General features: G+C 42.5%; 1 protein-coding gene across 10 annotated transcripts; it reads right to left on the reverse strand.

The window, feature by feature from the left end:
- Positions 1 to 432: 432 nt before the first annotated feature.
- Positions 433 to 12,481, reverse strand: ZNF772 (zinc finger protein 772). 10 transcript variants are annotated; one of them, XR_676075.5, is made up of 6 exons: positions 12,181 to 12,478; positions 11,538 to 11,576; positions 10,564 to 10,690; positions 9,928 to 10,050; positions 7,138 to 9,328; positions 433 to 1,986 (listed from the first exon to the last, which is right to left on the reverse strand). XR_676075.5 is itself a non-coding variant. In XM_063800337.1 (6 exons), the coding sequence occupies exons 4-6, from the start codon at positions 10,595 to 10,597 to the stop codon at positions 8,181 to 8,183; spliced, it is 1,305 nt and encodes a 434-aa protein (XP_063656407.1). In that variant the 5' UTR covers positions 10,598 to 10,690; positions 10,786 to 10,867; positions 11,538 to 11,576; positions 12,181 to 12,481; the 3' UTR covers positions 4,492 to 8,180.
- Positions 12,482 to 12,515: the final 34 nt, after the last annotated feature.

Consider the following 12,515-nt stretch of genomic DNA (forward strand, 5'->3'; position numbering starts at 1 on the left):
ATATGAATCATATATATGAATATATATATGAATATGAATCATATATATATGAATATGAATCATATATATGAATATGAATCATATATATGAATATGAATCATATATATGAATATGAATCATATATATGAAAATATATATATTTGGAAAGTACTCTATAATTATTTCTTTGAATTAACTGTCTATCCCTACATCTTTCTCTACTCCCTTTTTAAAGCTAATCACTCTTAGACTTGCCCTTTTGTGGCTATTTTCTATATCTTTTAAGCACAGTTCATTCTTTTTCTTTTTTCTCCTATTTTCAATAGCCTGTATTTAAGCTAACAAATTCTTCTGCTTAATCAATTATGCTGTTGTTATATTCTGATGTATTTTTCAGTTCATCCATTGTCTTTTTCAGCGCTAGGATTTCTGTTTGATTTTTTTTTTTTTTTTGGTAATTATTTCAATCTCTTTGTTAAATTTCTCTGCTAAAATTCTGAATTCTTTCTTCATGTTTTCTTGACATTCTTTGAGCTTCTTCAAGACAGATATTTTGAATTCCCTGTCTGAAAGATATTCCCTATCTGATAGATCTCTATCACTCCAGGGCTGGTCACTGGGCAGCTTATTTAGTCCATTTGATGAGATATTTTCTTGAATGTTCTCAATACTTGTGGATATTTGTATATGTCTGAACACTGAAGAGTTTGTTATTTATTCCAGTCTTCACAGTCTGGCCTTGCTTGTACTCATTCTTCTTCAGAGGGCCTTCAAAGAATTCAAAGGGGACTGAGTGCTGAGTTCCCTAAGCTGTGGTCACTGCAGCCATTTCAGCACTAGAGGGTGCCATAATCCCAAGTATGCAATAAATCTTGCAGACTCCTAGATACCCAGCCTAGATAGATGTGGGAAAGAGAAGACAATGTTCTGGGTTCCCAGGCAAAGTCCCTTACTCTCTTCTCTCTCATTCCCCGAAGTATAAGAAGTCCCTCTATATATACCAGGCTGCCTGTAATTGGGGGAGAGGTGACACAGGGACTCCTGTGTCCATCACAGCTGGCATCACAGTAATGCTAGTCTAAACCCATGGACTCTATGACCAGCACAGTACTGGGGATTGCCCAAGGTCCACAGTCAGTACTACCTGACTGCTACTGACGTTTATTCAAGGCTTGAGGCCACTTTAGTCAGCAGGTGGTAAAACCAGCCAGAACTTGTGTCCAACCAACCAGGACAGCAGATTCCCTTCTGGCCTGGGTTGGGTCTAGCAGCACTGTCCAGGAGGAAAGGCCTGGGATCAGTGGCTTCAGGATTCTACTTGGCGCTTTATTTTCCTATGACTGAGCTGGTACTCAAGTTGAAAAACAAAGTCATCTGTACTCTTCCCTCTCCTTTCCTCAAGCAGAAGGAGTCTCTTTCTGAGCCACACTGCCTGGAGTTGGGGGAGGGGTGTGGCACACTCCCTTGGCTGCTACGGCTGGTGTCATGCTGGGTCACATGCACCCAAAGTCCACAGCCTTAGAGACCACTGCAGCACCAGGGCTTGCCCAAGGACTGCAGTCCTTGTGACCTAACTGCCACTCAAACTTATTCTGGACCCCAGGCCACTTCGGTCAGCTGTTGGTGGTGCCAGCTGAGACTCAGCTTCCTTTCACGGGGGTTGAAAGGAATTTGCTTCTGGCCCCAGGTTGGTGTAAATGCTGTCTCCCTGGGCACAAGTAGAATTGTGCCGTGTTGTGTTCTTCTGCACCTGGGCAGCACCAGGTTCCAATGCAGTCCCACACTCACTTCGTGCTCTCTTCTACAAGCACACAGATTTTTCTCTGCATGTTGGTCTGCCAAGGGATGGGAAAGGGGTGGTTTAAGCAATGCAAGACTACCTTTCCTACCCACTTCAATGCCTTTCTTCTTGATATTATGTTAAAATCAGGTACTCCGATCACTCATCTAGTTTTCTGGTTCTTATGAATGTGCTTTCTTGCATGAGTAGTTGTTCAGCTCGTGTTCCTGTGGGGAGAAAATTGATGAATGTTTCTCTTTGGCCTTCTTGCTCCACTGATTTTTCTTTTTCTAGATTTTTACATAAATTGAATGATACTACATGTAATCATCTGCATCTGGCTTCTTTCACTGAGCTTAAGGCTTTTGAGATTCGTCCATATTATGTATAGGCATCCTTTTATATTGCTGGATAGTGTTCTATTTCATAGAGATGCTACAATTGATTGCTGCCATGGACATTATTATTGTGCATACCCAAAATTTATATGTTGAAATCCTAACCCCCTAGTACCTCAAAATATGATGTATTTGGAGGTAGGACTTTAAAGAATTAAGTTGAAATCAGCCCATTAGGTTGGACCCTAATCTTACCAGTGTCCTTATAAGAAATTAAGACACACAGAGACACCAGGGGTACACATGCATACAGTGATGGCCTTGTGAAGAGACAGAAAGAGGGCAGCCATGTGCAAGCCAAGGAGAGTGGCCTCAGAGAAATCCAACACTGCCAGCATCTTAATCTTGGACTTTAGAATTGTTAGAAAATTAATTTCTGTTGTTTGAGCCACCCAGTCTTTGGTATTGTGTTATGGCAGTCCTAGAAAATTAATACAATTACTCATTCACCTATGGATGGTCATTTGAGAATTTTTAAGTGTTCTAGTTATTGGTTAGATGTGAAGTTTCCATACCTTCTCCCCACAAAGTCAAGGCACATCACCCTCCTGGTACATCAACATGTTCACCAACCAGGAAACTCCACCAAGCGTCTGCGTCAAGAGTTCTAAGTTGGTAGGGAGGAACGAGGAGGGGGTGTCTCATTTTGTAGCTGTGATTAAATCACAACCACATGGCTGACTTCAATCTCTAGTTCCTTTCCTCTCCCCAAAGGTCAATCTGGATCAAAGTTTCAACCCTCTTATTACATGGTTGGTCTTTCTGATGAAGAGCCCCCATTCTGAACCTTTCTAGGAGCCTATAATGAATCACTTCGTTAGTATAAAAAATACACTTCTCTCACTCAAAGGATTACAAGATTTTTGTAGTACTAAGCCTGGGACAAAGATCCAGATATATTTTTTATTACACCACAGACTGTATTTAATATAATAATTAATAGATTTTCTACTGTTAAACCAACTTTAAGATCCTAACAAATCTCAAGGCTGGGGGCGGTGGCTCACGCCTGTAATCCCAGCACTTTGGGAGGCCGAGGCAGGCAGATCATGAGGTCAAGAGATTAAGGCCATCCTGGCCAACATGATGAAACCCTGTGTCTACGAAAAATACAAAAATTAGCTGGGCATGGTGGTGTGCACCTGTAATCCCGGCTACTCAGGATGATGAGGCAGGAGAATTGCTTGAACCCAGGAGGCGGACGTTACAGTGAGCTGAGATCACGCCACTGCACTCCAGCCTGGCAATAGAGGGAGATTCCATCTCAAAAAAAAAAAAAAAAAAAAAAATCCTAACAAATCTCACTAGAATATGACTTATTCTTTCTCTCTAAGAGATATATAGATATATGTATTAAATATCTTTAGTAGAGGATTTTTCAGATATCGAGTGAGCCTGGTCAGTTGGTATCTTTCAATGGATTTTTGTTTTCCAAGTTTCAACTTACTGAGAAAGGGTTGTTTAAAACAATCACACATTATCCATTATATGTTTCAAAGTTATCTAGTACTATACTATGTTTCATTGCTCCTATCTGTAATATGTGATTTATGTTCTTTCTGATTAAAAAAAGGAGACACCTTGAATAAATTATTAAAATTGATAGACCTTCCACTATATCAGAAAGAAAAAACATGGGTTCATAGATTTTCTCAAAAAAGAAAAAACTAAATAAGGTTACTGTGAAAATTAATTCTGAGGCCCTAATACAAAGATGGAGAGCTCAGAGCCCAAAAGTCATCCTGTGTTAAGGAGACATAGCTAAGAGTCTCGGTTTGCCAAGGTAGCTGGAGTCTACAGAGCAGAGTACAGGAGAGAAAAAACTTCAGAGATACAGAGGGCCATCCCCAAGTATTCAGCTGAGTATAATCTGTGTTTGCATATAGAAAAAGACCAGAGGATGGGTAAAGAACCACCTGAAAGGATTATACGGGAAGCAATTCCCAAGGCTTATACAGAAAACATGATAGTTCTCATTTCAACCAGCTTGAGTAAAAAAACCTCATAATTCATGAAGCATTAGGTAGAGAATACAGGAAGGTTGTGTCTCAGTAATGGGAGGGGAATTTGTCTTAAAATGTATGCTGCAATAATCTCATCGAGAAATGCTTAGAATCAAGACTCCCCAAAAGATCATATTGTTTCCAAGTAACTTAACCATGTAACAGAAAAAAGAAATCAAGAATAACTATAGAAAAAAAAAAATCAGTACCTAAAATTCAGTGTCCATTCAAAATTAAACCATGTTAACAGTATCAGACAAGGGAGATTTTAGAGAAAGAATATTACCAGAGATTAACAGGATCATAATGATAAAGTGGTCAACACATCAAGTGGACATAAAATAGGAAATATTTATTATTCACCTAATAAAAACATAACAAAATATATGAAGCAAAATCTGACAGAACTGCAGAGAAGTAAATCCAATTTAATATTCAGAGACGTCAACAATCCTCTTAAAATAATTGCTAGAACCAAAACCACAGAATGTCAATAAAGATAGAAAAAACTTAAATAACATCAACCATTTTTACCTAATCAACACTTGTAGAACCCCTTCATCAAACGAGAGTACAGTACACATTTCAAGTGAACATGTAACTCATACCAAGATAGCCCATATTCTGGGCCACAAAGCAAATCTCAATAAATGTAAATAATTCAAGTCTTAATGTACTCTGACCACAATGGAATTATTGCAGAAACTACCAGAAAGATAAGCAAAATCCCCAAATATTTAGGAATTAAATAACATACATTTAAAAAGAGCCATGTGTCAAGAAGAATTTTTTTAACTGGAAAACATCCTAAACTCAACTAAAATGAAACCACATCGGCTGGGCTCATGCCTGTAATCCCAGCACTTTGGGAGGCTGAGGCAGGCGGATCACAAGATCAGGAGATCGAGACCATCCTGGCTAACACGGTGAAACCTCGTCTCTACTAAAAATACAAAAAATTAGCCGGGCATGGTGGCAGGCGCCTGTAGTCCCAGCTACTCGGGAGACTGAGGCAGGAGAATGGCGTGAACCCGGGAGGCAGAGCTTGCAGTGAGCCGAGATAGCGCCACTGCACTCCAACCTGGATGACAGAGCAAGACACTGTCTCAAAAAAAAAAAAATGAAACCACATCAAGCTTGATGGGAGGTAATTAAAGCAGTTCTCAGATAGATTTTTAACATTAACATCTCTTCCCCATATTAGGGGAAAAAAATTCAAAGGTTTGAAATGAAGGACCTCAGCTTCCATGTTAAAAAGTAGCAAAAGAAATGAAATCCAATAAAAGCAGAAGGCATTAGTAAAACTCAAAATGGAAAAAAAAAATCCCAAAATATCAGAAAACAGAAAATTCAATAATACCAAGTACTTTAAGATCAATAAAATTGTAAAATTGATAAATCTCTACCCAAACCAATCAAGGTTAAAAGAAAAATATAGACATTACCAGTATCAGGAATAGAAGAGGTTGCACCACTACAAATTCTACAAGTATGAAAATAATATTTTGAAAAATTTGAGTACTTAAATGAAACAGAAAAACTCCTTGAAAGACACAAACCATCAAAGCTCACTCTAGAGATAGATGGATGGATGGAGTGACAAACAGATGGATGGACAGACAGATGTATATATAACTAGTATAGCCCTCCATCTACCATGGAAATCAAACTTGTAGTTAGATGCTGTCCTACAAAACACACTTCAGGGCCAGAGCGACAGACAGACAACACACACACAGACAGATGTACATATAACTTGTACAGCCCTCTATCTACCACAGAAATCAAACTTATAGTTAGAAACTTTCCTACAAAACAAACTCCAGGCACAGACAGCTTCCTTGGTGAATTCTACCAAACATTTAAGGAAGAAATAATACCAATTATTCACAAACTCTTCCAGAGAGCTGAAGAGCAGGAATACTTCCCAACTTACTCTATAAAGCTGGCATTATGCTGATACCAAAGCCAAACCTCGGCAAGATATAAAATTACAAAGGAAAAAAAGCAAGCAAGCAAGAAAGAAAACTAGGGACAAATATCACTCATGAATATTGGTGCAAAACTTGTTACAAAAAAGCAAAACAAAACAAAATAGCAAATCAAATTCAACAATATACTAAATGACTAATACATCATGACCAAATGGGAATTATTCCAGAAATGCAAGGTTGGCTTAACATTTTAAAAAATCAGTCAATGTAATTCACATTAAACAACTAAAACAGAAAAAGAAAAAAACCATATAGGATTATGGTCACCAGAGTCCAAGAAAACGCCCCACAAATCCCTATTTTCACCTTTGTGTAGTTCTCTTCCACTTTTAACCAGGATTAGCTAGGGTTACTTATGAAATATAGCAGAAATGACGGCTCATCACTTTCAGTTTAAGGTAATGACAGATACTGTGGCTTTGTTCTTGTGTGAGTTCTCTCCTGGATCACTTGCTTTGGAACTATTTCTCTACAATGGAACACTCTTAGCAAAGTACAAATGAAAAGAAATGAACTATGAAACACAGAACACCACCATGAGCCTTAATTTCAGAGTTTAAGAAGCCAAAAACATTAGAATACATATTAAATTATTCTATTTCTGTAGAATTCTAGGAAATACAAACAAATCTACAGTGACAACGGATCAATAGTTGCCTGGGGATGGGTGAAGGAAAGGGAGAAAATATAAAAGGAATCAGGAAACTTTTGGTTTGAGAAGTGCCAACATGTATCAAAACTTATCAAATGGTACACTATAAATATGTGCAGTTTATTGCAAAAATGTTTAGACTGACTTCTGGACAGTAACCTTAGCCATAAGAGACACAGGTATGGGAATATTTCTGTAAACCCTCATAATGGAGCCAGAGTAATGGAAACACATGTGGATGTACCTTTAGAAGGGTCATATTCCCTATAGTTTGCTGCAGTTTTCTCATTCCTTTATTAATCTGGGTTTCTGCACCAACTATGATTCCTACCTGGGCCTTCTGGAGGACAGCCAATATCAACTGCCTACTGAAAAATAGACTTCAGAGATCTTGACATGTCCCATGAGTTCAAATTCTCCTCAAGAAGCCTTGGGAATATGAAGTATCTTCTGGGAACAAGGGACGTAATTCATGTTGCTCCCAGACACATTAGAGATTATCACAACAAATGCCCACTGCTTAGGGTGACCTCGATTACACAAAAAATCTTAACATATAGACCAAAAGATTAGGCCTACAAAGACTGGCATTCTTTCCTTGGAGAGCTGAAGCAGTCAAGTAAGTTAGCTTGACACTAGAATAAGAGCTAGTCTTTGCCATCCTACTATCACTTCAGAGATACAGATAGTTGGAGCTCTCACAAAAGCTGTTCTTCCCTTCATACTGGCTTAGCTCAATTCTGTTCTCAACCCAACCCACAAAGCGAACAGAATCCTCAAGATTTAAGATAGTCTAAAAATTAAGGTATTTGTTGCAAAACCAGAATATGAGGCAGCCAATTTCAGGTCAGGTGTCTTGAAGGCTAGAAAAATTCGTCCCAAGTGCCATGTGAGATCAACTATATCCATGAAGGGAAACCTCTGCCAGTGGTCAGCAGAACAAAGCTCCCATCTTTCTGGCTAAAACTGGGTCATGCTCATGCTTAAACCAGTAGTGGGGCAGAAAAAAAGTGAGAATCCTTGATGGCCTCAGGCTACTGATGATTCCCTCCAGGGAAGGGAATAGTACACAGAGGTCTGTCTTTTGAAACACATTGGGGTTACTTTTGCACAATGCAGGACTCTTCCAGCACAAAGACAGATGGCTTCTAACAGAGGCACTGCCTTGACGAAATTCTAGCAAGAGTCTAGAAAATTCAGCATAGCTCCAGAAGGCTTCCCATATAGCTGGCACTCAGAAGAACCTCCCCAGGGTGAGTGTTTGAGTGTATAAAGTTCTACTTCTGGCTGTTGGCTACACATAAAGCCTATGCTTGGAGCTTCTCTCTGATGTCAGTTATTATGCTGAACAAGGAAACGGAATTATCTCCCATCCTAAGGCCTTTCTCCAGTGTGAATTTTCCAGTGGCGGATGAGGGAAGCCCTCTGCCTGAAGGCCTTCCCACATTCACTGCACTTATATGGCCTTTCTCCAGTGTGAATTCTATGATGCTGAACAAGTACATGTTTGTGGCTAAAGGCTTTTCCACATTCACTGCACACATAAGGCTTTTCACCATTATGAACTCTTTGATGTGCAATAAGGTCAGAGCTTTGGCTAAAGAACTTCCCACATGCGATGCACTCATAAGGCCTTGCTCCAGTATGAACACTCCAATGTTTAATGAGTCTGTATTTGTGACCAAAGTATTTTCCACATTCGCTGCACTCATATGGCCTTTCTCCAGTATGGATACTCTCATGCTGAACAAGTGTAGATTTGTGACTATAGGCTTTCCCACATTCACTGCACTTGTAAGGCCTTGCTCCAGTGTGTACTCTTTGATGTACAATAAGGTTAGAGCTATGATTAAAAACTTTCCCACATATGCCACACTCATAAGGCATTTCTCCAGTGTGGATTCTCTGGTGCTGAGCAAGTATGGGTTTGCGGCTAAAGGTTTTCCCACATTCACCACACTCATAAGGCCTTTCTCCAGTGTGGACTCTCTGGTGTTGAACAAGTGAGTCTTTGCGGCTGAAGGTTTTCCCACATTCACTGCATTTGTAATGCCTTTTTCCACAGTGAGAGGCCTCCTCACACTTGGTGTTGCTGTGTGGCTTCCACTCATTGTGAGGGGCATGGTGCTGGAAAATGCTTGAGCTGGCTAGGAAGTCCTTACAAGCCTCCCCTGTCACAAAAGACATCTCCGATGATTGCACAGCACAGTTGTTCAGAAGAAAGGGCCTGCTCTTATCCCTTCTAAAGGGTTTCTCTCCACTGTGCTGCTTCTGGTGCTGGTGAAGATTTGCACTGAACCAGAACTGTTTCCCACACAGCACACACATGTATGGTTTCTGCCCTGGGTGTGTTTCCTGGTGCTCAGCCAAGTGCAAAATGTCTTTTAAGACCAGGCCACATGTCCCACAGGGGTAAGCCTTCTGAGTAGAAGGACCTCCCTTGGGAATCCTGATCTGTGACATTCCTATAGAAAAGCTCGGCTCAAAAGGTATCTCTTCATCCTCCATTCCATGCCAACAACCTGAAAGCAGAGAAATGCTGGTGAAGTACAAATTGGCACAGGTGGAAGAGGGGAAGCCTCACTACAAATATGTGTCTAACACAACTAAGACCAAGGTCATAGGACTGTTGTTAGGACAAGGGTCCAAACTCAAGTTCAGCAAATGTGTACTATACAGTAGTTGGCATCTAAATGTCATAGAATGGAGAAGGCCTCAACTGGGAGAGGACAAAGATGTGGGGTACAGCACAAAAAAGAGGCAGGTCTCAAAGTCATTCACAATCAGATTTTCTTGGCTGCTGGGGACAGTTGAGAGTTGTGCAGGTTATGGTCCATACCAAAGAAAATCAAATTGCTACTCAGTAGTTGGTGTTTAAGGACTATTTGGGCTACACATCTCATGAAACACTAAGTACAGGCCAATGCTGGAAGGCACTGTAGAACAAGCCATGGAGAGGAACAGGTGAGACATGAAGGCAGAGGTATGGAACATCCAGAGGCCAAAGGCCAGAGTATGAAAGGCCAGTGACCTTAGCACTAATACAACTGTAGGCACAAAGAGGCTATGGAATGATATGAGCCCAGCCCTGACATCACACCTTTCCCCAGCTCCTACTCACCAGGGTCACTCCCACCTGGAGTCTCTGTGGCAACAGCTAGGGTCATGTCCACCCAGTCAGGTACCCAGGGCTCACTACCCATCACCAGTGAGGCAACTATGTGGGACATGAAAGATGTATGTCCTAAGGGAAAGACAGAACAGCACTGGTCTGGTTAACCCATATAGAAAACTAAATATTATTAAAATAATCTCAGAGTAAGGTCTTGCAGGAATAGTGCAGTGGTCCTAGCAAGTAGCGACCATAATGGTCCCTACAATTCCTGACATAGGCAGGCCACAGGAAATGTCAGCTAAAGGAAGAGCGCAGAATCCCATGCACAGAGGTGTCATGGATACAGACAGAGGAATTCAGACAGGGAAAGGACAAGATGGATATGACCCACTGGGCTGACAATACAATGCATAACTCCTGAATCCATGCCTGCAAGGCTCTGAGACAGCAAGCGCTGGGAATGCTCAGAAGGAGAAAGTAGGAGTGCAAACAGCCCAAGCCCAGCACTCACAGAACCTACTCCAGGCACTAAGAAATGAGACAGTGTCCACGGCTCTGACGTAGGAAGGACAAAGATGCCCTGAAAAAAAGGGGAAGGGCAGGACCCAGTCCAAGTCACTGGGGTGGATGTGACGGCCTTACCCAGAGAGGCCATAAGTGCAAAGTTCTCCAGCATCACATCACGGTACAGGAGCCTCTGAGCCTCATCAAGGAGCACCCACTCCTCCTGGGAGAAGTACACGAACACGTCCTCAAAGTTCACCTGCCCCTGCCACAATCGGGAGAGCCAAGTCCATGAGCAGCATCTCTCCCAAGAACCCCCATCCGTGCCCCCACACATCTCCCTCCTGTATACCCTCCTACCTAACTCCTCAACTCAGGAAATATCAGGACCAGGTGTCGTTGGTGTCTTCTCTCGCCTCATGGTCCCAATGGATCACTGTGTCTACCCATAGCAACCACAGGCAGCTGAAGAAGTTGTCGCCCTCTAAGCTCTGTGCTTAGCATACAGGGCCTCACCCTTCTGTAAGCAAATTCCTCTGGGGTCATTAACATCATGCTTACCAGACAACCAAAGATGGGCTTGCCTTTCTCGTTTAAGCCCAGACGTCATCAGTCTACACTTCTTTCCCTATGTACATCACTCTTTGGATCACAGTTATCTCACAACTCTGGCTCTCCACCATCACCTTCCTGGCTCACTAAATGCACTACCACTGTGAAATGAATATTCTCTTTTAACTCCCAATCTACATAATCATCTTTAAGCCATTTCAGGATGATTCCCGCCCCCTTGCTCTTGGTTCCCACCAGACATGACAGAGACCTGCAATTTCTTGAAAACTCCCTTCTCAGTCTCACCTCTAAGTATTTTGCACAGGCTGGTTCCTGTGCCTGGAACAACCTTCCAACCTTATTCCAATGGTTGGCAGAAATGGAAACCCCTCCATAAAACCCCTGGCCTGGAGTCAGGACCCTGGGCTTGGGGCTTCTCCAGAGTCCTCAGACCCAAGAGATCGGAGAGTAGCAGGAGAGTGTTCTATATAACACCACAATGCTGGAGAGCGTATTGGGTGGGGGTGGGATCGGTGAGAGCATGGACATTCTCCCCTCACCTGTATAGGGTCCACAATTACTTCTGAGTTCATGGGAACCTGTGGGGAAGAGGGAGACTATGCCAGTCAAGCAATCTTGAAGGAACCCCAAAGGCTCAACCCCATCCCATATTCCTACCCTGTTACAATGTGCCTGGGAGCTGAATGTCTACCCTCCGTGCTTCCATCTTCAAGGATGCCTCTTAACTGTGTTAGCTCAGAACAGTGCTCATTATCCGCCCCCATGGCCAACAAGAGTCTGCCCTCCATGAGCAGTCTATGGAATACTTTTTAAACCCTCGGATTCTGGCTCTCTTCTGTTCAGAACCTTCCATGGCTCCCATCACCCTCAGAATAGAGACCCAGCTGCTCAGGATGATATTCCAGGTGCAATCACTTATAAAGCGCTCTGATCCTTTCAGGCACTAAAGGCCCAGTTTTCCCAAATGCTCCAGCTGTGAACCATCTCTGAGCCTTTGCATACACTGGTCTCTCTGCCTGGAACGTCCTTCAACTCGTGCTGTCAAAATGGGTCCCAAACACGAGCGCCCCCACTGTTCTAGATATAGGGGCCTGAGCTGCAGTAACCCGAGGAATCGTTCATTCGAAGCTTTAGGATTCAGAGATGGGGGTCAGCGCGCAGACTCGCAGACGCAGCACCCACCTGTGCCGGGCCCATCGGCTCAGCCGCCGCCATCAGGCCTGTGGACTACGGAAGGGTGGCGACAAGTGCAGGAACCTGGGATCAGCTGTCCAGGGCCCAGCCCAGCGGCTAGGTCACTCAGGCAGCGCCACTGTCAAGCCTCAGGCCCACCTCTCTTCAGGGAAGAAGGCACTCTCTCACGTTTTCCCTTTTCTGTCACCTCAGGTCTGACATTGCGTTCTGGAGACTAAACCAGTGGATTAATGGAAAAGCAAACAAAATGTCCACCCGAGGATGGTAGAGGAAGTCCCGCCCTGACGTTGGTGAGGACCAACGGAAACGCCTATTTCCTGGGT

The sequence above is a fragment of the Pan troglodytes genome, chromosome 20 (assembly GCF_028858775.2).
Source record: "Pan troglodytes isolate AG18354 chromosome 20, NHGRI_mPanTro3-v2.0_pri, whole genome shotgun sequence".
Lineage (NCBI taxonomy): Eukaryota > Metazoa > Chordata > Mammalia > Primates > Hominidae > Pan > Pan troglodytes.